The following is a 25,000-nucleotide window of genomic DNA, read 5'->3' as shown; positions in this document are numbered from 1 at the left end:
CGTAATATGACATGAAAAGACAGTAAATAATATAACATGATAAAACAATAACATCTATCAATGATCCATCACAAATCACAAACTGTTTCCGTCATTGTGGTCATGAAAATGTAGGAAAACAAACCTGCGGCCATGAGAGGGTTAATCCGATCCAGCTCGTTCGGACATTGCCGGCGTAGAAGACTAGGTTCAATATTCGTCATTAGAAGCCGCTTTGCTCCACAACTTCATTGATTGAGGAAAAGGGATTATTTCTCTGTAAATTCGTTTAATAAGCTGGTTGTCTGCGATAAATGGGATGTGTTTATATCACATCTATATATCTCCAGAGGTGTAGGGGTTAATGCGACGTGAGCGAGCCCGTCCGTGTTGTTTCACTTTGTGCCTTGAATCCATAATGTAAAGAAACATTTTTATTGTTCCATCGGCATGAAGACGGATATCTCCATTTGTCTGTGTCAGTCTTACAGATTGTGTGGGTTTCCAGACTGACGAGAGTCAATCGACTTTAAGCAATATTCATGCATGTTACACAGTCGACGGGGGAGCAGACAGCTTGTGCTTGTCACTTCCATCTTGTGTCTCTTACTTAATGTATCGAGGCTTCAGCTCCGTCCCCGCCCCGTTGGCTCAGCGCAAATGTCAGCAATTCCGAGGGCTCGGCTCGGGTTCTCCGTCTTCCAGAGGTTTGGTCTCTACAGGGGATGGATGGCGGGGAGGTCTCATCATTTTCACCAGTTCTGACTTAGTTGGACAGTTTTCACTAGGTAAGAAAATGGAAAATGTCCGTATAATTTATTGTTTCCCTCCAAATTCCGCCCTGTGTTCGTGCTGGCTGAATTCATGTTATGGGGCTGATGCTGTACTGGACGTATGCCCGGTTGCGCATGCCCACAAATAGAGCGCACGTAGATCCACATCTGTAGAGTTGCGTGCACCTGACACTTGATCCACCTTATGACTAGAGAGATGGAAGAGGGGATACATAGGCAAACGAGGGGGGTCCCTAGTGCCCGGAGAACCCCCTCCAAGCCTAGGGCACTGTATAATTGCGGTGGCTGGACCCTGCCCCCGCTTCACATGGCTCTGCTTGAAAACAGAGAGCTGCGTGCACCTAACAGTAGTGCACGCAGCATTGCCCATGTGTATTATAGGGATAGGAAGAGTTGGAGAGCAACCTAGCACTGACTAATATTATAGCCACGCCCCCATGTATGCTGGTCACGCCCACTGGTGGCGTGGTGTAGAAACCCCCCTCTACAAATCCTGCATTGAGGTCTGACGCAGGCCGAGTACTCGAAGGGCGTGTACAGAGGCAGACGAGCGCGGAGCACATGTGCTAGAGGGCAGATACAAATACACATTGATGGTGACTCTTGCTAGCGCTAGCTTGTGATTGGCTGATCGCAAATTCATCTCTTCAGCCAATATGTGCGTTCTTCGTTGGTCGTGCCTATATTATAGGATTTTGTGGGCTTATTTTAACATTCATATATTTTATTTTGCTACTTTCATTCATAGTCGACAAGGAATATTGTATTTGCTCTATTATATCAAACTGAATAGCAAATATGTTTTTCACTAACAAATGAGAATAGATCAACTACAATGAAATGTAGATGGCGAAATTGATTGATAATCTGTTTAAATCAGGTGGATATTTTTTTTTATCCAGAAGGATGGGATTGAGGCTCGTTAAAGTGCGAGTATTGTTACTGTACAATTACATTGTAACAATGCAGGAACTGCCCCATATTGTATATGCCCTGCAAATATCTATCTGTTACGTCAGATCAAAATTGTAAATTGCCTGAAGCAATCCTACCTTTTTTTTTGACTGATAATGTGATTAAAACCGATCGAATTGTATTCTATGCAGGTCACTTTTCTATTGATGTGATTGCACAGAAATGTAATCGCTCATTCGATGAGTGTGCGGCAGCGTTAGGCTGCACATCCAACACGAGATATGTTCACGTAAATGGGTGCGATAATAAATATCATTGTACTAAATAAGACATTAATAGGTCCTCCGGCCTCCAGTACCACCTTTATGCTGATGACACCCAACTCTACCTCTCATCTCCTGACCTTTCCCCATCCCTCCTCTCTAGGGTACCCGTCTGCCTCTCTGCCATCTCCTCCTGGATGTCCTACAGATTTCTAAAACTTAACATTGCTAAAACCAAACTTATTGTCTTCCCTCCATCTAGAACCCCCTCCCCCTCTGACCTCTCTATCAATGTTGACAACTCCACTATTTCATCTGTTCCCCAACTTCGCTGCCTCTGTGTCACCTTCGGCTCCTCTCTCTCCTTTGCCCCCCACATCCATGCTCTTGCCAAATCCTGGTACTTCCAGTTATGCAACATTGCTGGCATTCAGCCCTTCCTGCCACCAAATCTCTCATCTACTCCCTGATCATCTCCCGTTTGGACTACTGTAACCTTCTCCTCACTGGCCTCCCCCACTCTCATCTCGCTCCTCTTCGTTAATCTTCGTTCCGTACTTAATGCTGCCGCCAGACTCCTCTTCTTTTCTCGCCGCTACACATCTGTCTCCCCTCTACCACGCCCTTCACTGACTCCCCTTCCCCTACAGAATCCTTTTCAAGCTCCTCACCCTCACATACAAGGCCCTCGCCAACTCCACTGCTCCCTACATCTCCAACCTCCTCTCTATTTACACTCCTTCCCGCCCTCTGCGATTGGCCAACAATTGTCACCTCTCCTCCCCTCTGATCACCTCTTCCCACTCACGTTTTCAAGACTTCTCCCGTGCTGCTCCCCTTTATTGGAACAAGCTCCCTCGTCCTAGCAGGACCTCCCCCAATCTAAGCAGTTTCAAATGGGCATTAAAACCCCACCTCTTCTTAAAAGCCTTTCACTTATCTGCCTAACTACCCACCTGTCGGCTACCTCTTCCTCTCTCCCCTTCCTCCTTCTCGCTTCGTTCGACCCTGTTCCCATTTCACTTTCCCCTTGTCTTTGGTTTGTCCGCCCTTTCTTTTAGATTGTAAGCTCCTCTGAGCAGGGACCTCTCTCCTCCTGTTTCCACCACTTTTACTCTACAGCTACTCTTTTGACCTCCTTCTTTAGCCTCCTGCCCACCGACTCTGCTCCTGATTTTCACTACTACTTCTCTATAGCTCAGAACCTGTTTCTGCGCCCTCTCTCCTGGGCACAGCGGTTTCTTGCTGGGCTGACTTACCCTCACCCTCACCCTTTCTTTAGCTGTGCTCTGAGCTTCCTGAGTCGTTGTGCTGCTTGTTTATTGTACTGTAATGTTACACCTTGTACTGTCCTATTGTTTGTTCCTGTACAGCGCTGTGGACACTTTGCGGCGCCTTACAAATAAAAATGAATAATAATAATAAAAGACAGGACGTATTCGTGTGTTAATGTTGCATTTAACTTGCAGTGAATTTTGCATTTCAGTGAAAGTGATGCTCTGTTGAAAACTTTCACTCATCTCCACGTGAGAGTATTTTAAGCGGTCGAATAATTTGATGCGTTTAAGAAGCTTTTTGGCCGGGGATTGGCTTGAACATTTCCTGTCTTGTCACGGGTGCATGTTTAAAATTGCAGACTTCACGTGTTGGATCTAAATGCATATTACATGCACACATAACACGGTGGTTTAACTGCATTTTTACTTGCGTCTTAAGGTGATAGAAAGCACATTGCTACGGCTATTGTGTACGCTGCTTTCCTGGCTCATATGCGCTGCTGGTGTAACAGATCTATCTCACGCTGGGAAAAGGGCATAAACAGTCTCTTGGCTGCTTATTTACTTGGTAGCCGCAGGCTCACACAGCGTCTGCACCGGCACGTTGCTACGTGAGAATAAATATTGATTTTCATAATTTTCTGATAAACTGTATCCATGGTCTGTCTGACATTTGTAAACAGTGCAGTGAGTGTAGACACAGCATTACCTATAGTAATCAATAGACCACACTGCTGACATTTATTTTTCCTGTTCACGTCTCAGCGAAGACAACGCAGAATACGATAACATGAGTGACTTCATAGCCGTACGTGCGTACGTGACCCAGGCGACCGGGAGATAATAACTGGAAGATCTCAGGATTCTATTAATCACATGGATTTCTGTACCTAATTACATAATTAAGTCTTATGGGCGTGGCTACATTATAATACAAATGGTATATTAAATGAAGCATCTGACAAGACAGGGGAGTACTCTTGTTTGTGAATATGTTTCACTGTCTACAATAATGTTTCTCCTATCTCAGCTATGACTTTACTGATTACTGTATCGTGGGTTCTGGTACAGTGTTACTGACTGGTATAGGCATTCTCTAATACTGAGGTTCTATATATATATATATATATAGTGACTAGAATGGTCTCTATGGTAGCAGCCTTTGGTCAGTGACCAAGTAAATGTTGGGTCATACTTCACTTCTTGGCCACTTCTTCCTCTAATACAAAGTCCACGATTCATGCTGTCCGCTCACCAAGGGGCACATTTATCAATATTCACATAAAGTGAAAAGTAGTTTTCAATCCTTATAGCAATGATAAGGATGGAACTACTTCTCACATTTATGTACAGCCCTGCACAGAAACAGCAGTTCCGAAAAACTGCTGTTTCAGTGATAAAAAAAAATCATACTTACCCCCCTCTTCGGAAGCGCTGTCTTCGGGTCTTCTCTTCACTCTGCAAGTGCGCATGTCCAGTTCCAAGAACTGGACATGCGCACACAGATCCCCTCTCTGTCTCTGCAACGATAGTTGCAGAGAGAGAGCGCTGAGTGACAGGGAGGGATCATGTGATCCCTCCACACATGCGCTGTCCAGCTCTGCTCTTCGGAGCAGAGCTGACAGCATTAGATTTCTTCAATTCGGATGATGTACGCCAGCCTCAGCTGGTACATTAACATGACAAGTTCCCGAAAAAAATGTTTTTTCGGGACTTGTTAGATTGCGGCCAGGAGCAGTCACCATTCTGTTGAATGGTGACTGCTCCCAAAAACGAAGAGGAGTGCAAAGCAGCAGATATCCATGATATCTGCTGCGATGCACCCTTAATAAATTTGCGGAGGACAGGAGGACACCTTAATGACCCATTAAAAGCACTATCGTGCTTTATTAAATATGCCCCCAAGTCACTGAGATCCCTCAGCCGGGTACCAGCTCTCCAGCGATAGGATCCCTCCTGTCTCCAACTGGTCATAATATTAATCTAGTCTCTCTATAATCCAGGAATTTCCTGAGCTTCTGCCTGGGACAATCCAACTGGCTGGAAATAGACCATCTGCCCGCTTCCAACCAGTCCTCCGGGACTATAACTTCTGTCTGCGGGACACACCACAGCCCCTCACTGAGCTGTCTCCTGATCTCTCCACTGAGCTGTCTCCTGACCTCACTGAGCTGTCTCCTGATCTCTCCACTCAACTCCTCACTGAGCTGTCTCCTGACCTCTCCACTGACCTCACTGAGCTGTCTCATGATGTCTCCACTGAGCTGTCTCCTGACCTCACTGAGCTGTCTCCTGATCTCTCCACTGAGCTGTCTCCTGACCTCACTGAGCTGTCTCCTGATCTCTCCACTGAGCTGTTTCCTGATCTCTCCACTGAGCTGTCTCCTGACCTCACTGAGCTGTCTCCTGATCTCTCCACTCAACTCCTCACTGAGCTGTCTCCTGACCTCTCCACTGACCTCACTGAGCTGTCTCATGATGTCTCCACTGAGCTGTCTCCTGACCTCACTGAGCTGTCTCCTGATCTCTCCACTGAGCTGTCTCCTGACCTCACTGAGCTGTCTCCTGATCTCTCCACTGAGCTGTTTCCTGATCTCTCCACTGAGCTGTCTCCTGACCTCACTGAGCTGTCTCCTGATCTCTCCACTGAGCTGTCTCCTGACCTCACTGAGCTGTCTCCTGATCTCTCCACTGACCTCACTGAGCTGTCTCCTGATCTCTCCACTCAACTCCTCACTGAGCTGTCTCCTGACCTCTCTACTGACCTCACTGAGCTGTTTCCTGATCTCTCCACTCAACTCCTCACTGAGCTGTCTCCTGACCTCTCCACTGACCTCACTGAGCTGTCTTCTGATCTCTCCACTGACCTCACTGAGCTGTCTCATGATGTCTCCACTCAGCTCTGCACTGAGCTGTCTCCTGATCTCTCCACTGACCTCACTGAGCTGTCTCATGATGTCTCCACTGATCTACTCACTGAGCTGTCTCCTGACCTCTCCACTGAGCTGTCTCCTGATGTCTCCTCTCAGCTTCTCACTGAGCTGTCTCCTGACCTCTCCACTGAGCTGTCTCCTGACCTCTCCACTGAGCTCCTCACTGAGCTGTCTCTTGACCTCTCCACTGAGCTCCTCACTGAGCTGTCTCCTGACCTCTCCACTGAGCTGTCTCCTGATGTCTCCACTCAGCTCCTCACTGAGCTGTCTCTGGAGCTCTCCAATGAGCTCCTCCCTGAGCTGTCTCCTGACCTCTCCACTGACCTCTCCACTGACCTCACTGAGCTGTCTCATGATGTCTCCACTGAGCTGTCTCCTGACCTCTCCACTGAGCTGTCTCCCGATGTCTCCACTCAGCTCCTCACTGAGCTGTCTCCTGATCTCTCCACTCAACTCCTCACTGAGCTGTCTCCTGACCTCTCCACTGACCTCACTGAGCTGTCTCATGATGTATCCACTGATCTACTCACTGAGCTGTCTCCACTCAGCACCTCACTGAGATATCCCCAGAGCTCTCCACTGAGCTGTCTCCTGACCTCTCCACTGAGCTCCTCACTGAGCTGTCTCTTGACCTCTCCACTAACCTCACTGAGCTGTCTCCTGACCTCTCCACTGAGCTGTTTCCTGATGTCTCCACTCAGCTCCTCACAGAGCTGTCTCTGGAGCTCTCCACTGAGCTCCTCCCTGAGCTGTCTCCTGATCTCTCCACTGAGCTGTCTCCGGAGCTCTGCACTGAGCTCCTCACTGAGCTGTCTCCTGATCTCTCCACTCAGCTCCTCACTGAGCTGTCTCCTGACCTCTCCACTGACCTCACTGAGCTGTCTCCTGATCTCTCCACTGAGCTGTCTCCTGATCTCTCCACTGACCTCACTGAGCTGTCTCCTGATCTCTCCACTGAGCTGTCTCCTGATCTCTCCACTGACCTCACTGAGCTGTCTCATGATGTCTCCACTGATCTACTCACTGAGCTGTCTCCTGACCTCTCCACTGAGCTGTCTCCTGATGTCTCCACTCAGCTCTGCACTGAGCTGTCTCCTGATCTCTCCACTGACCTCACTGAGCTGTCTCATGATGTCTCCACTGATCTACTCACTGAGCTGTCTCCTGACCTCTCCACTGACCTCACTGAGCTGTCTCCTGATCTCTGCGCTGAGCTGTCTCCTGATGTCTCCACTCAGCTCCTCACTGAGCTGTCTCCTGACCTCTCCACTGACCTCACTGAGCTGTCTTCTGATCTCTCCACTGACCTCACTGAGCTGTCTCATGATGTCTCCACTGATCTACTCACTGAGCTGTCTCCTGACCTCTCCACTGAGCTCCTCACTGAGCTGTCTCTTGACCTCTCCACTGAGCTCCTCACTGAGCTGTCTCCTGACCTCTCCACTGAGCTGTCTCCTGATGTCTCCACTCAGCTCCTCACTGAGCTGTCTCCTTATCTCTCCACTCAACTCCTCACTGAGCTGTCTCATGATCTCTCCACTGAGCTGTCTCCTGATCTCTCCACTGACCTCACTGAGCTGTCTCATGATGTCTCCACTGATCTACTCACTGAGCTGTCTCCTGACCTCTCCACTGAGCTGTCTCCTGATGTCTCCTCTCAGCTCCTCACTGAGCTGTCTCCTGACCTCTCCACTGACCTCACTGAGCTGTCTCCTGATCTCTCCACTGAGCTGTCATCTGATGTCTCCACTCAGCTCTGCGCTGAGCTGTCTCCTGATGTCTCCACTCAACTCCTCACTGAGCTGTCTCCTGACCTCACTGAGCTGTCTCCTGATCTCTCCACTGACCTCACTGAGCTGTCTCATGATGTCTCCACTGATCTACTCACTGAGCTGTCTCCTGACCTCTCCACTGAGCTGTCTCCTGATGTCTCCACTCAGCTCCTCACTGAGCTGTCTCCTGACCTCTCCACTGACCTCACTGAGCTGTCTCCTGATCTCTCCACTGACCTCACTGAGCTGTCTCATGATGTCTCCACTGATCTACTCACTGAGCTGTCTCCTGACCTCTCCACTGAGCTGTCTCTTGACCTCTCCACTGAGCTCCTCACTGAGCTGTCTCCTGACCTCTCCACTGAGCTGTCTCCTGATGTCTCCACTCAGCTCCTCACTGAGCTGTCTCTGGAGCTCTCCACTAAGCTCCTCCCTGAGCTGTCTCCTGACCTCTTCACTGACCTCACTGAGCTGTCTCCTGATCTCTCCACTGAGCTGTCTCCTGACCTCTCCACTGACCTCACTGAGCTGTCTCCTGATCTCTCCACTGAGCTGTCTCCGGAGCTCTGCACTGAGCTCCTCACTGAGCTGTCTCCTGACCTCTCCACTGAGCTCCTCACTGAGCTGTCTCCTGATCTCTCCACTCAGCTCCTCACTGAGCTGTCTCCTGACCTCACTGAGCTGTCTCCTGACCTCTCCACTGACCTCACTGAGCTGTCTCCTGACCTCTCCACTGAGCTGTCTCCTGACCTCTTCACTGAGCTGTCTCCTGATCTCTCCACTGAGCTCCTCACTGAGCTGTCTCCTGACCTCTCCACTGAGCTGTCTCCTGACCTCTCCACTGAGCTCCTCACTGAGCTGTCTCCTGACCTCTCCACTGAGCTGTCTCCTGATGTCTCCACTCAGCTCCTCACTGAGCTGTCTCCTTATCTCTCCACTCAACTCCTCACTGAGCTGTCTCCTGACCTCTCCACTGACCTCCCTGAGCTGTCTCCTGATCTCTCCACTGAGCTGTCTCCTGATCTCTCCACTGACCTCACTGAGCTGTCTCATGATGTCTCCACTGATCTACTCACTGAGCTGTCTCCTGACCTCTCCACTGAGCTGTCTCCTGATGTCTCCTCTCAGCTCCTCACTGAGCTGTCTCCTGACCTCTCCACTGACCTCACTAAGCTGTCTCCTGATCTCTCCACTAAGCTGTCACCTGATGTCTCCACTCAGCTCTGCGCTGAGCTGTCTCCTGACCTCTCCACTCAACTCCTCACTGAGCTGTCTCCTGATCTCTCCACTGAGCTGTCTCCTGATCTCTCCACTGACCTCACTGAGCTGTCTCATGATGTCTCCACTGATCTACTCACTGAGCTGTCTCCTGACCTCTCCACTGAGCTGTCTCCTGATGTCTCCTCTCAGCTTCTCACTGAGCTGTCTCCTGACCTCTCCACTGAGCTGTCTCCTGACCTCTCCACTGAGCTCCTCACTGAGCTGTCTCTTGACCTCTCCACTGACCTCACTGAGCTGTCTCATGATGTCTCCACTGATCTACTCACTGAGCTGTCTCCTGACCTCTCCACTGACCTCACTGAGCTGTCTCCTGATCTCTCCACTGAGCTGTCACCTGATGTCTCCACTCAGCTCTTCACTGAGCTATCTCCTGATCTCTCCACTGACCTCACTGAGCTGTCTCCTGACCTCTCCACTGACCTCACTGAGCTGTCTCCTGATGTCTCCACTGAGCTGTCTCCTGATGTCTCCTCTCAGCTTCTCACTGAGCTGTCTCCTGACCTCTCCACTGAGCTGTCTCCTGACCTCTCCACTGAGCTCCTCACTGAGCTGTCTCCTGACCTCTCCACTGACCTCACTGAGCTGTCTCCTGACCTCTCCACTGAGCTCCTCACTGAGCTGTCTCCTGACCTCTCCACTGACCTCACTGAGCTGTCTCCTGATCTCTCCACTGAGCTGTCTCCTGATGTCTCCTCTCAGCTTCTCACTGAGCTGTCTCCTGACCTCTCCACTGAGCTGTCTCCTGACCTCTCCACTGAGCTCCTCACTGAGCTGTCTCTTGACCTCTCCACTGACCTCACTGAGCTGTCTCATGATGTCTCCACTGATCTACTCACTGAGCTGTCTCCTGACCTCTCCACTGACCTCACTGAGCTGTCTCCTGATCTCTCCACTGAGCTGTCACCTGATGTCTCCACTCAGCTCTTCACTGAGCTATCTCCTGATCTCTCCACTGACCTCACTGAGCTGTCTCCTGACCTCTCCACTGATCTACTCACTGAGCTGTCTCCACTCAGCTCCTCACTGAGCTATCTCCGGAGCTCTCCACTGAGCTGTCTCCTGACCTCTCCACTGACCTCACTGAGCTGTCTCCTGACCTCTTCACTGAGCTGTCTCCTGATCTCTCCACTCAGCTGTCTCCTGATCTCTTCACTGAGCTGTCTCCTGATCTATCCACTCAGCTCCTCACTGAGCTGTCTCCTGATGTCTCCACTGACCTCACTGAGCTGTCTCATGACCTCTCCACTGAGCTGTCTCCTGATCTCTCCACTGAGCTCATTGAACAGCTGTTGTGGAACTACAAGTCACAGCACGCTCCAGCTTGCCACATCTGCTAAAATGTAGTATTATTATTATTATTATTATTATCACACAGCACTGGTATTATAGTGAGGGTGGCTTTATATAGAAGGTGATATATAATGGCACGAACATACCTGGTGATAAGTCACAGGAGCCAGTATACCGAGGGAGCACTGTATAATACTAACATTTAACACTATCCGTTAATTAACACTCTGGCTCTTGAGGTCACCAGCCGCTGATTGATTGATATGAGTCGTTGAGAAATGTTTGAATAATTTGCGGATGGAGAATTGAATTTTAATTACATACAAATATAAAAGAACGATCTCTTTGTCTAACTCAATTCAGAACATGGAGAAATCCAGACGTACAAGAGCCAATACTCTCCTACCGTGTGCCCCCTGTGTATGCCGGTTATCACCGGCACGTGGACGGATCACCGCAGAGAGGGATTGGTGATTGTGGGATGAACACATTTTTACCATATGGGCTGTGATATAATGAACGTACAAATGCAGACTTGGAACCTTTCGGGACTATATATTCTAAAGCAACAACTCACAGGGGCCCCACCCTGCTTCTCCTCCCCATATATCACCACTCTGTGAGGTAAGTTGTGGCGCCAACAGTGAGTAGACAAACGCACAGGGGTGCTTGGCGCAGCCACGTTTATTAGGCGCTGTAACTGCGCTTCTACATTGTTTCCTGCACCGGCGGCATAAACCCCAGATTTTTAAATTCAGTGATATGTCCCTATTTTAATATTGACCATCGTCACATTAAACTCAATCATTTTCAGCCTCTTAGATACAATTTCTACCATCTGTGTATTATTATATATATATTGAGGAGCATATGAAATGCAAATAAAATACATTGTGATGAAATTCAATAATAGCACACAATGGGGATTGTAGGGCCCAAGGTCTGCTAAGCGTGTGTCACGTGTGACGTACTTACATGCCCCGGAGCAGCGCAGGTGAACATGGAAAATGATTTTAGTGGAAATGAGGCATTGGACACGTTATACCAGTCTCTAATTGGAAACACTATGTGATACAAGGCACCTTAATTGCTATTCGGGTGTATCGATGTAGTTCTGGACGGGGCACACAGAATGGGCTCTTGTGTATCCTCCATTATTGCGTTTCACAGCGACACATGGAAACCAGAGACTGTTTGTGGCAAAGCAAAGTTCAAAGTCTCTATCTCAGCGTCACTGCTCGAGTGGTTTGTTTTTAGCATCGGAAAATCAATGGCAGATGTGATTAACTCTTACTCCCAGTACAGAGGCGATCTGGGGCTGCAAACCAGCAGCCTTACCCACCAACCAGCTCTTCCTATATTTATATTCAGATGCAATCAAATGAAAGGAACTGTTCACCTAAATTAATTAATATATGTTATAATGTGAGCTCCCTTCCAGCAGAAGGAAGGGGTTCTGATGTCCCGTCACCCCTGGGGTTCACCACCTGACCTAGCCATCCAATCGGCGCTCTCAATAAGCCCCAATGTGCAAGAACTTCTGGTTCTCCCAGTTCTGGAGAGGGAAGCGTTAGAGAAGCAGTAGGAAAAGCAGTCATGCCTCTTGTATTGTACCTGGATTGTATAAAAAATTAATTTTACTGGATCCAATTCAGAATGTAGTTGACATGCCAGATGTGAGTGACAGTCAGTGGCCCTGACGAAGCAGGAGGACCCGAATAACCGATTTAGTTCTGGATGTAGGGTCCATCTTCACCCCACAGCCTTTCAGCCACCAACATAGTTACAATTCAAAATTGCCAGCCTCATTTCATCAGGGGCAGCACGGTGGCTCAGTGGTTAGCACTTCTGCCTCACAGCACTGGGGTCATGAGTTCGATTCCCGATCATGGACTGTGTGGAGTTTGTCTGTTCTCCCTGTGTTTGTGTGGGTTTCCTCCGGGTGCTTCTGTTTCCTCCCACACGCCAAAAACATACTGGTAGGTTAATTGGTTGCTATCTAAATTGACCCTAGTCTCTCTCTCTGACTGTCTGTGTGTGTGTGTGTGTGTGTGTATATTAGGGAATTTAGACTGTAAGCCCCAATGGGGCAGGGACTGATGTGAGTGAGTTCTCTGTACAGCGCTGCGGAATTAGTGGCGCTATATAAATAAATGATGATGATAATGATGATAGCCCTGAGGCAGGGGGTAGGACTCAGAGAAGTCTCCTTGCCATACAGGAATAGCAGAAAAAAAAAAAAGATGAGCAAATTTGCACCTTGGCAAAATCATGTTGCACTGCAGGGGGCAAATTTAAAATGCAGATAGATTTAGAGTTGGGAGGGGGTAGTGTCCTAGCTCAATTCTAAATTGCAGTGCAAAAATAAAGCTGCCCGGTATTTGCTACATGCAAAAACAAAATCCATTTGCATCCCTTGCATTGCAACATGGTTTATCTGGAAGCAAATTTGCACCTCTTTTTGTTTTATTTCTAACTGTAGATGAGACCGTACTCTCTAAATACACATGTCCAAGGGTGGAATTAGCAGCAAAACCCCGACTAGTTCTAGGCCCCGGTTGTCTGGTTCCTTGTACGCCATCACCTGCGCCTCTGTCAGCCCCCAGCGAGCGTAGCACAGGAGACAGGGTCTGGATTGTGTCCTCTCAGGAGAAGAGCTTTCTCCACAGTTAGATGCTTCACATTCCTTCAATAACCACAACATGAGGATATTTTTAGCCTTCAATACAAAATGTGAAGAAGGAGCGAGGCCCGCACCCCCCAATGACTGCTAGTGCGCGCTGGTGTGAAGACTGACTTTTACCTTCTTTGGAGTGACAGCCGTGTGCTGGAGCAGGATGAAACAGCTCGCAGTGCCTGATCGGCAGCTTAGCAAGACCTATGGCGTCCTTCGAAGCGGACGTAGCGGGGGGAAGAGGCAGAAACCAGCGCAGCAAACGGAAATACTCCCAATATATTGCTGAATCTCCCACATGGGACCCCAACGTCTCACATACGTATTATAGGACAAGTGCACCCCAATGTCTCACATACGTATTGTAGGACTAGTGCACCCCAATGTCTCACATACGTATTGTAGGACTAGTGCACCCCAATGTCTCACATACGTATTGTAGGACAAGTGCACCACAATGTCTCACATACGTATTATAGGACCAGTGCACCCCAATGTCGCACATACGTATTGTAGGACAAGTGCACCCCAATGTCTCACATATTGTAGGACAAGTGCACCCCGATGTCTCACATGCGTATTGTAGCACAAGTGCACCCCAATGTCTCACATGCGTATTGTAGGACAAGTGCACCCCGATGTCTCACATACGTATTGTAGGAAAAGTGCACCCCAATGTCTCACATACGTATTGTAGGACAAGTGCACCCCAATGTCTCACATGCGTATTGTAGGACAAGTGCACCCCAATATCTCACATATGTATTGTAGGACTAGTGCACCCCAATGTCTGACCAATGATAATAATCTAATGAGGGAAAATCACAACATCATTTTGTGTTTTAACAATGTTTCCTTTGCAACTAACGACGGTATTTAAGATTTCATAGTCTACTTAGGAATGTTCCTGTAAATAGAGGTCATCGCCAAATTACTGTAACAGTTAACAAATCTTTTTGTGAATAGGCCACTAAAATATTTTTTTATTAGAAATCTTTTTAATTCCTGGTTATTGTGCTGTGTGTTCCCCTTAAAGGTTTACAAGTATATAAAGCAATTGTTATTTATATTCTTCAGGTTAGTTCCAGGGAATTACTTGGTGATATTGTTTAACATTACAGTGGAAATAACGTTTAATCCACAAAACAGTGGAACGCTGTGAATATCAAGATCATAAGATGTTGGAATTTCTGAGGAAGAGACGATTGTGAATTCCACTTATTGTCTGTAATGTCTGTTGCTCTAGAAGATGGAAAATGATAAATGAAGGTTTGTGCATTGGATAAAACTGTATCAGCACAGATCTGGGGTCACAACGAAAAGAAAATAATTCTGCCTGGAAACGAGAGTTTTGTGACGGTATAATTCCCCGTTAAGTCGAAGATGAATCCGTGATTTCATACCTCTGATTTTGGTGTCTATTTATTAACGGGAGGAGAGCCCTAAATCCTGCGAAAAGGGGAGTTTTCTCAGAATTTAGGACGTCTCACTATTTTCCAAAGCTGTATTTTTTAAATACTCTTTTTCTTGGTTTTGCTATTAAACAACTAATTTTCTCCCAAAAAATGTTAGTAAGCAATCACCACAATACAATCTATTAACCAACAGTTCATATTTCAATGTCGACGTGGATGGATTTAAATGATGGTGCCAGACAAACTTGAGGATACAACACAAGACAGTGAACTTTGGGTGTGGATCCAGGGGTAGAGAGGGAGCAATAAAGGCACCCATGGATGTTACTTGTTTTTATAGCATACAATGTGGTAAGAAGATTAGGGGGTAAATGTATCATAGTCCGGTTTTTTCAACTCGCCGGAAATCGGCGAGTTGACAGCTAAAATTTAAGGCAGCGCTGGCTTGTAAAGGCAAACTTGCCTTTACAAGCCGGAGCCGCTTAAAATTTTAGCTGTCAACTCGCCGATTTCCGGCGAGTTGAAAAAAACGGACTATGATACATTTACCCCCTAAGATGTTTGTATAGCTCTAATCGACACTCGTGAGATATCGGCAACATTTATAGACCATATATCTCACTATTCTATAGGTTCTTATCATCCTCTTTAGTCTGGAGGTCTCTCCAAGCAGCCTAAACGAGAATTTATTGTGTGTGTTCTTTTTTGAATGTGTCTCATAAAACATAGTTATCCACGGACTTTATCCCTCCGAGTCGGAGAGTTTGGGGACGAGGTAAAGGCACTTAGCTGAATGCCGCTGTCGTTATGGGAGTCAGCGACTCTGCTAAGTGGAATCGGAAAATTAAACTCAGGTTGAATCTGTTTATCAGCAAATCAATTCTGATTATTCGAAGCAGCAAAACCGTTACATATCAGGCTGATTAATGTGACTGGTCTCTGGCAGTGATATCCCGGATATAGGTACTGCAGAGAGTTCACAGGTTTTAGGCTTTGTTCCTACTGAGTCGTGGGAGGAATTAGCTGCCCAATTAAAATTAATAATATCACTATACTCCTATAATACCACACACTCATTTAAAGGGGATTTTCACATAAATTATTTTTTCTCATCTATTATAGACAGAGAATCCTGCATTATTAATAGTGAGTCTATTCATAGGGGGCTGGTGGATTATTGTTTCCTATAGGAGCTGAGATATCGCTATGTAACACTGTGTGCAGATGCTATAGTACTAATACTTAATAGATCATTAGTTTACTGACCTTTATTAGGCTTGTGTATGTGACCCACAGATAGCAAAGTTTATGGGGGTAATTAGGAGTAGCATTTCTGGAACTTGCAGCGGCCAATCGGAGCCTGCCATTCATCCAGTGCTGCATGTAATGTGAATTCTGCAGAAAAGAGCTACAGAAATCTGTATGTATGTATTATACAGAGAGCGGAGTATGTATGTATTATACAGAGAGCAGAATATGTATGAGTTATACAGAAAGCAGAGTATGTATGTATTATACAGAGAGCAGAGTATGTATGTATTATACAGTGAGTAGAATATGTATGTGTTATACAGAGAGTAGAGTATGTATGTATAATAAAGAGAGCAGAGTGTGTAGGTGTTATACAGAGAGCTGAGTTTGTATAAGTTATACAGAGAGCAGAGTATGTATGTATAATACAGAGAGCAGAGTATGTAGGTGTTATACAGAGAGCTGAGTATGTATAAGTTATACAGAGAGCAGAGTATGTATGAATTATAAGAGAGCAGAGTATGTAGGTGTTATACAGAGAGCAGAGTATATATGTATAATACAGAGAGCAGAGTATATAGGTGTTATACTGTATACAGAGTATATATGAGCTATATAGAGCATAGAGTGTATATGCATTAAACAGAGAAAAATATATCTGTCTTGTACAGTGAGCAGGGTATATGCATAATATGTACTATATGCAGAGATACAAATACTATATAAAAAGCAGAGATGCATGTATTCTATACAGAGCAGACATACGTGTATTATATACAGAGCAGACATACATGTAGTATATACAGAGCAGACATACGTGTATTATATACAGAGCAGACATACGTGTATTATATACAAAGCAGACATACATGTATATACAGAGCAGACATACGTGTAGTATATACAGAGCAGACATATGTGTATTATATACAGAGCAGACATACGTGTATTATATACAGAGCAGACATACGTGTAATATATACAGAGCAGACATACGTGTATTATATACAGAGCAGACATACGTGTATTATATACAGAGCAGACATACGTGTAATATATACAGAGCAGACATACATGTAGTATATACAGAGCAGAGATACGTGTATTATATACAGAGCAGACCTACGTGTAGTATATACAGAGCAGACATACGTGTATTATATACAGAGCAGACATTCGTGTATTATATACAGAGCAGACATACGTGTAATATATACAGAGCAGACATACGTGTATTATATACAGAGCAGACATACGTGTATTATATACAGAGCAGACATATGTGTAATATATACAGAGCAGACATACATGTAGTATATACAGAGCAGACATACATGTAGTATATACAGAGCAGACATACGTGTATTACATACAGAGCAGACCTACGTGTATTATATATAGAGCAGACATACATGTAGTATATACAGAGCAGAAATACGTGTATTATATACAGAGCAGACATACGTGTAATATATACAGAGTATATGTATCAGACACACAATGAATTAGACATTCCTTATGCAGATTTGTTCCTATTCTATACTGACACCCGGGTGTACTTGTCCCTCTATTAAACCTCTTGTTTTTTTTTATCAGGTCCTATCATTATGTTCTTGTAAACATGTTTGTGCATTACGTCTGTAATTACAGCTGCCGTTTCATCATCTCTGGTACAGAAAAACACCAGAAATAAATGTCCGACATTCACTGATTATCTCAGACTGAATGTCAGCCAGGAACTAGCATCACTGCCTGTAATGAGTGTAAAGCACAAATTCAGATTTCACAATGCACAGGGCACACCCACTGCGAGGACTGTAATCCACAGACACTGGACTGTACAATGTACAGGGCACACCCACTGCGAGGACTGTAATCCACAGACACTGCGCTGTACAATGCACAGGGCACACCCACTGCGAGGACTGTAATCCACAGACACTGCGCTGTACAATGCACAGGGCACACCCACTGCGAGGACTGTAATCCACAGACACTGGGCTGTACAAAGTACAGGACACACCCACTGCGAGGACTGTAATCCACAGACACAGGATTATACAATGTACAGGGCACACACACTGCGAGGACTGTAATCCACAGACACTGGGTTGTACAATGTACAGGGCACACCCACTGCGAGGACTGTAATCCTCAAACACTGGATTATACAATGTACAGGGCACACCCACTGTGAGCACTGTAATCCACAGACACTGGACTGTACAATGTACAGGGCACACTCACTGCGAGGACTGTAATCCACAGACACTGGACTGTACAATGCACAGGGCACACCTACTGCGAGGACTGTAATCCACAGACACTGGGCTGTACAATGCACACGACACACCTACTGCGAGGACTGTAATCCACAGACACTGGGCTGTACAAAGTACAGGACACACCCACTGCGAGGACTGTAATCCACAGACACTGGATTATACAATGCACAGGACACACCCCCTGTGAGGACTGTAATCCACAAACACAGGATTATACAATGTACAGGGCACACCCACTGCGAGGACTGTAATCCACAGACACTGGGTTGTACAATGTACAGGACACACCTACTGCGAGGACTGTAATCCACAGACACTGGGCTGTACAATGCACAGGACACACCCACTGCGAGGACTGTAATCCACAAACACCGGATTGTAGAATGTACAAGACACACCTACTGCGAGGACTGTAATCCACAGACACTGGGCTGTGCAATGCACAGGACACACCTACTGCGAGGACTGTAATCCACAGACACTGGGCTGTACAAAGTACAGGACACACCCACTGCGAGGACTGTAATCCACAGACACTGGATTATACAATGCACAGGACACACCCCCTGTGAGGACTGTAATCCACAGACACAGGATTATACAATGTACAGGGCACACCCACTGCGAGGACTGTAATCCACAGACACTGGGTTGTACAATGTACAGGACACACCTACTGCGAGGACTGTAATCTACAGTCACTGGACTGTACAATGCACAGGACACACCCACTGCGAGGACTGTAATCCACAAACACCGGATTGTAGAATGTACAAGACACACCTACTGCGAGGACTGTAATCCACAGACACTGGGCTGTACAATGCACAGGACACACCTACTGCGAGGACTGTAATCCACAGACACTGGGCTGTACAAAGTACAGGACACACCCACTGCGAGGACTGTAATCCACAGACACTGGATTATACAATGCACAGGACACACCCCCTGTGAGGACTGTAATCCACAGACACAGTATTATACAATGTACAGGGCACACCCACTGCGAGGACTGTAATCCACAAACACTGAATTATACAATGTACAGGGCACACCCACTGCGAGGACTGTAATCCACAAACACTGGATTATACAATGTACAGGGCACACCCACTGCGAGGACTGTAATCCACAAACACTGGATTATACAATGTACAGGGCACACCCACTGTGAGGACTGTAATCCACAAACACTGGATTATACAATGTGCAGGGCACACCCACTGCGAGGACTGTAATCCACAGACACAGGATTATACAATGTACAGGGCACACCTACTGTGAGGACTGTAATCCACAGACACTGGGCTGTACAATGCACAGGACACACCTGCTGCGAGGACTGTAATCCACAGACACTGGGCTGTACAAAGTACAGGACACACCCACTGCGAGGACTGTAATCCACAGACACTGGATTATACAATGCACAGGACACACCCCCTGTGAGGACTGTAATCCACAGACACAGGATTATACAATGTACAGGGCACACCCACTGCGAGGACTGTAATCCACAGACACTGGGTTGTACAATGCACAGGACACACCTACTGCGAGGACTGTAATCCACAGACACTGGGCTGTACAAAGTACAGGACACACCCACTGCGAGGACTGTAATCCACAGACACTGGATTATACAATGCACAGGACACACCCCCTGTGAGGACTGTAATCCACAGACACAGGATTATACAATGTACAGGGCACACCCACTGCGAGGACTGTAATCCACAGACACTGGGTTGTACAATGTACAGGACACACCTACTGCGAGGACTGTAATCCACAGACACTGGGCTGTACAATGCACAGGACACACCTACTGCGAGGACTGTAATCCACAGACACTGGGCTGTACAAAGTGCAGGACACACCCACTGCGAGGACTGTAATCCACAGACACTGGATTATACAATGCACAGGACACACCCCCTGTGAGGACTGTAATCCACAGACACAGTATTATACAATGTACAGGGCACACCCACTGCGAGGACTGTAATCCACAAACACTGAATTATACAATGTACAGGGCACACCCACTGCGAGGACTGTAATCCACAAACACTGGATTATACAATGTACAGGGCACACCCACTGCGAGGACTGTAATCCACAAACACTGGATTATACAATGTACAGGGCACACCCACTGTGAGGACTGTAATCCACAAACACTGGATTATACAATGTGCAGGGCACACCCACTGCGAGGACTGTAATCCACAGACACAGGATTATACAATGTACAGGGCACACCCACTGCGAGGACTGTAATACACAGCCACTGGACTGTACAATGTACAGGGCACACCCACTGTGAGGACTGTAATCCACAAATACTGGATTATACAATGTACAGGGCACACCCACTGCGAGGACTGTAATCCACAAACACTGGGCTGTACAAAGTACAGGACACACCCACTGCGAGGATTGTAATCCACAAACACTGGATTATACAATGTACAGGGCACACCCACTGCGAGGACTGTAATCCACAAACACTGGATTATACAATGTACAGGGCACACCCACTGCGAGGACTGTAATCCACAGACACAGGATTATACAATGTACAGGGCACACCCACTGCGAGGACTGTAATACACAGCCACTGGACTGTACAATGTACAGGACACACCCACTGTGAGGACTGTAATCCACAAACACTGGATTATACAATGTACAGGGCACACCCACTGCGAGGACTGTAATCCACAAACACTGGATTATACAATGTACAGGGCACACCCACTGCGAGGACTGTAATCCACAAACACTGGATTATACAATGTACAGGGCACACCCACTGCGAGGACTGTAATCCACAGACACAGGATTATACAATGTACAGGGCACACCCACTGCGAGGACTGTAATACACAGCCACTGGACTGTACAATGTACAGGGCACACCCACTGTGAGGACTGTAATCCACAAACACTGGATTATACAATGTACAGGGCACACCCACTGCGAGGACTGTAATCCACAAACACTGGATTATACAATGTACAGGGCACACCCACTGCGAGGACTGTAATCCACAGACACTGGGCTGTACAAAGTACAGGACACACCCACTGCGAGGACTGTAATACACAGACACAGGATTATACAATGTGCAGTGTAACCCTCGATGGTCTGGATTTTTTTTTTATACAGTTATAGTTTATTTGAATAAATACATTACGCCTGGATAGCCTCGGCTGCCTCAGAACCTTCTGCTTTTATGGGACATTCAGATGTTTCAGCAATGACTGCGCTGCTCCTGTATGTCAGGGTACAGAGGACAATGTTGTGTAGAGTGGGAGACATTGTGTTAATAAATACATTTTTGGTAAAGCCTTGCAAATTATTGACCATTTGTCCTGAAAATTTGGAAATAGAAGGCGCTGTCCCATTGAAATACATGTGACGTATGTTATAGTCTTTGTCAGTTGAACAAGCAGCAGATTCCACATACTGTGCAGGGTGTAGGTTTTATTAAACACAGCCATAAACATATTAGTCTATAAGAACAATAATGTACTTTTATATGAAGCAATAAGATATACACGAAATAACTGCAAAACAGTCTCCCCCACGCTAACCTCTGTACGGTCTCCCCCACGCTGACCTCTGTACGGTCTCCCCCACGCTGACCTCTGTACGATCTCCCCCACGCTGAGCTCTGTACGGTCTCCCCCACGCTGACCTCTGTACGATCTCCCCCACGCTGACCTCTGTACGGTCTCCCCCACGCTGACCTCTGTACAATCTCCCCCACGCTGACCTCTGTACAATCTCCCCCACGCTGACCTCTGTACGGTCTCCCCCACGCTGACCTCTGTACGGTCTCCCCCACGCTGACCTCTGTACAATCTCCCCCACGCTGACCTCTGTACGGTCTCCCCCACGCTGACCTCTGTACGGTCTCCCCCACGCTGACCTCTGTACAATCTCCCCCACGCTGACCTCTGTACGGTCTCCCCCACGCTGACCTCTGTACGGTCTCCCCCACGCTGACCTCTGTACAATCTCCTCCATGTTGACCTCTGTACGGTCTCCCCCACGCTGACCTCTGTACAGTCTCTCGGACGCTAACCTCTGTACAATCTCCCCCACGCTGACCTCTGTACGGTCTCCCCCACGCTGACCTCTGTACAGTCTCTCGGACGCTAACCTCTGTACGGTCTCCCCCACGTTGACCTCTGTACGGTCTCCCCCACGTTGACCTCTGTACGGTCTTCGGGTACTTGTGAACCATACTGATGTTCCAGACACACATACAGGTTGAATTAGCACATGAATATCTTCCATGTGAGCAGTAACGCCACCCCAAGGCTTCAACTATTGTTATTGACCATTCACACACCTTTCATGTCTCCATTCACTGACGGCCATACACCTCTGCGCAACACCACCGCATGGTCTCCGCCCGCGCACCACCTCTGTAGATCTCCCCCAGTGCACTACCTCCGCACTGTCTCCCCCCGTGCACCACCTCTGCACGTTCTCCCCCCGTGCACCAACTCTGCACTTTCTCCACCCGTGCACCACCTCTGCACATACTCCACCCGTGCACCACCTCTGCACGGTCTCCCCCCACGCACCACCTCCGCACGGTCTCCCCTCACGCACCACCTCCGCACGGTCTCCCCCGACGCACCACCTCCACACGGTCTCCCCCCATGCACCACCTCCGCACGGTCTCCCCTCACGCACCACCTCCGCACGGTCTCTCCCCACGCACCACCTCCACACGGTCTCCCCCCACGCACCACCTCCGCACGGTCTCCCCCCACGCACCACCTCCGCACGGTCTCCCCCCACGCACCACCTCCGCACGGTCTCTCCCCACGCACCACCTCTGCAGTCTCCCCCCACGCACCACCTCCGCACGGTCTCCCCCCACACACCACCTCCACACGGTCTCCCCCCACGCACCACCTCTGCACGTTCTACCCCCGCGCACCAACTCTGCACTTTCTCCACCCACGCACCACCTCCGCACGGTCTCCCCCCACGCACCACCTCTGCACGGTCTCCCCCCACGCACCACCTCCGCACGGTCTCCCCCCACGCACCACCTCCGCACGGTCTCCCCCCACGCACCACCTCTGCACGGTCTCCCCCCACGCACCACCTCCGCACGGTCTCCCCTCACGCACCAACTCCGCACGGTCTCCCCCGCGCACCCACAGGGCCCTCTTTCCTTTTGTTCTCCTTCTAATATTCCATCACCTCCGGTACCTCTAGGCTGCTTCCCTAGCAGGGGCTGGGGGACATCTGCCCTTCCCCCGGGCCGGTCCCTTAGTGGTCTGCCTTGGGCTGGTACGCTGGGCCACCTGCATTTTCTTTCCTTTAAAATGTTCCTAATAGGCTGCTGAGTTGAGTCTGGCCCCTGGGCTACAACTTGCCAGGGTAGAGGGAAAGGTTTAACCTAAAAGCACAAGGACGGGGGACCTAGTCCTGTTTTCTTGAGCTTAGTCCTACTTCCCGCTGATTAGTATCATCACTCTCACTCACTGTCCCAAAATTTTGTCTACATTGTCATGTTAACTGTATATTTATTCATTCAGTCTGTCCTTTGTATTTTGTTCTTTGTGTATCATATTATGTGTTATGGATCGCTGCTCTCTGTATATGTCATGTACGGCGCTGCGGACCCTTTGTGGCGCCTTATAAATAACAGATAATAATAATACTAATAATCAGGGAGGGTGACCTAAATGTGTCAGTCTCCCGGACATTCCTGGAGAGTACACAGTGGACACATTGCATTATAAATATACCCTTATTGTTTAGTGATTTGGACCTAGTGTTAGAAATCAGAGTCTATGCGATTTCTGATCCCTTCTCACTCCAGTCCAGAACCAGATTACAGATTCATAACGGAAGATCCGTTCCGCCGCCGCTATTGTGTCATTACATTCTACGTTATTAGTACATTACTAATAACTATATATCATGTAAGACAGAACGTTATATTGTATATCCTGTAACCTGTACGTTTTGTGTTCCTTCTCCAGGCTCTAACTACACGAATCCGCTTCCTGCGTTGGGCACCATGAACTCCACCCCCGGCCTGGCGACGGAGCACATCGCATCCCCCGGTGCTGCCCTGTCCTGGCAGGCCGCCATAGACGCTGCTCGGCAGGCCAAATTAATGGGCAGCGCGGCCAATGCCACCATATCCACGGTCAGCTCCACACAGAGGAAGAGGCAACAGTACAGCAAGCAGAAAAAGCAGGGGGCCACGACAGCGACCAGGCCCCCGCGGGCGCTACTCTGTCTCACCCTAAAAAATCCCATCCGCAGGGCCTGTATCAGCATCGTGGAGTGGAAGTATCCTTTCTGACATGTGATCGTTGGCGTGGGGGTGTCACGTGGGGTGTAATCAGTGGTACCAGCAGAATGAATCTTCAGAACATCTCCCTGTACCAAGTACCAAGATCCCTTCATCTACTAAACACCCAGCTCCCAACACTTCTAATGAAATTCAGTTTAGGCCACACCCCTGATCCAAGCAGAACACTCCCCTGATCTGTGTAAGCATGCCCCAGATTGTTAAATCACGCCATAAAGTCTTTTAGTCCCATGTCACAGATTTCAACGTCTGAACACATTTTCAAGCATGGCCAAAATAACACCCTCAGTTTTCATGGTGCCAGCGTTGGGACCACACTCGCTGCGGTATCAGCTTTAGTTTTTACACAAGCATAGAAAGAATAACAGTAATCTATTTATGCAGAGAGATCCGAAGAGATAGTTACAAATTAACTAGTCAACAAATACTTATTTTGTGTTTAGGGGAGTGACCCTGGTCTAGCTCCGCCCATGGGAGTGGTTTTCTCCAGATCTATTTCCTGCTTG

The 25,000-nt window shown here is 47.8% G+C and overlaps 1 protein-coding gene across 1 annotated transcript in view; it reads left to right on the top strand.

The window, feature by feature from the left end:
• Positions 1–25,000, top strand: part of CACNA1C (calcium voltage-gated channel subunit alpha1 C) — a 278,371-nt gene that overhangs the window by 65,844 nt on the left and 187,527 nt on the right. Inside the window, 1 exon segment of the mRNA XM_075210714.1 lies at positions 24,157–24,472. Coding sequence (XP_075066815.1) covers positions 24,157–24,472 — 316 coding nt within the window.

The sequence above is a fragment of the Mixophyes fleayi genome, chromosome 4 (assembly GCF_038048845.1).
Source record: "Mixophyes fleayi isolate aMixFle1 chromosome 4, aMixFle1.hap1, whole genome shotgun sequence".
NCBI lineage: Eukaryota > Metazoa > Chordata > Amphibia > Anura > Limnodynastidae > Mixophyes > Mixophyes fleayi.
This window is presented reverse-complemented; position numbering and strand designations above follow the sequence as displayed.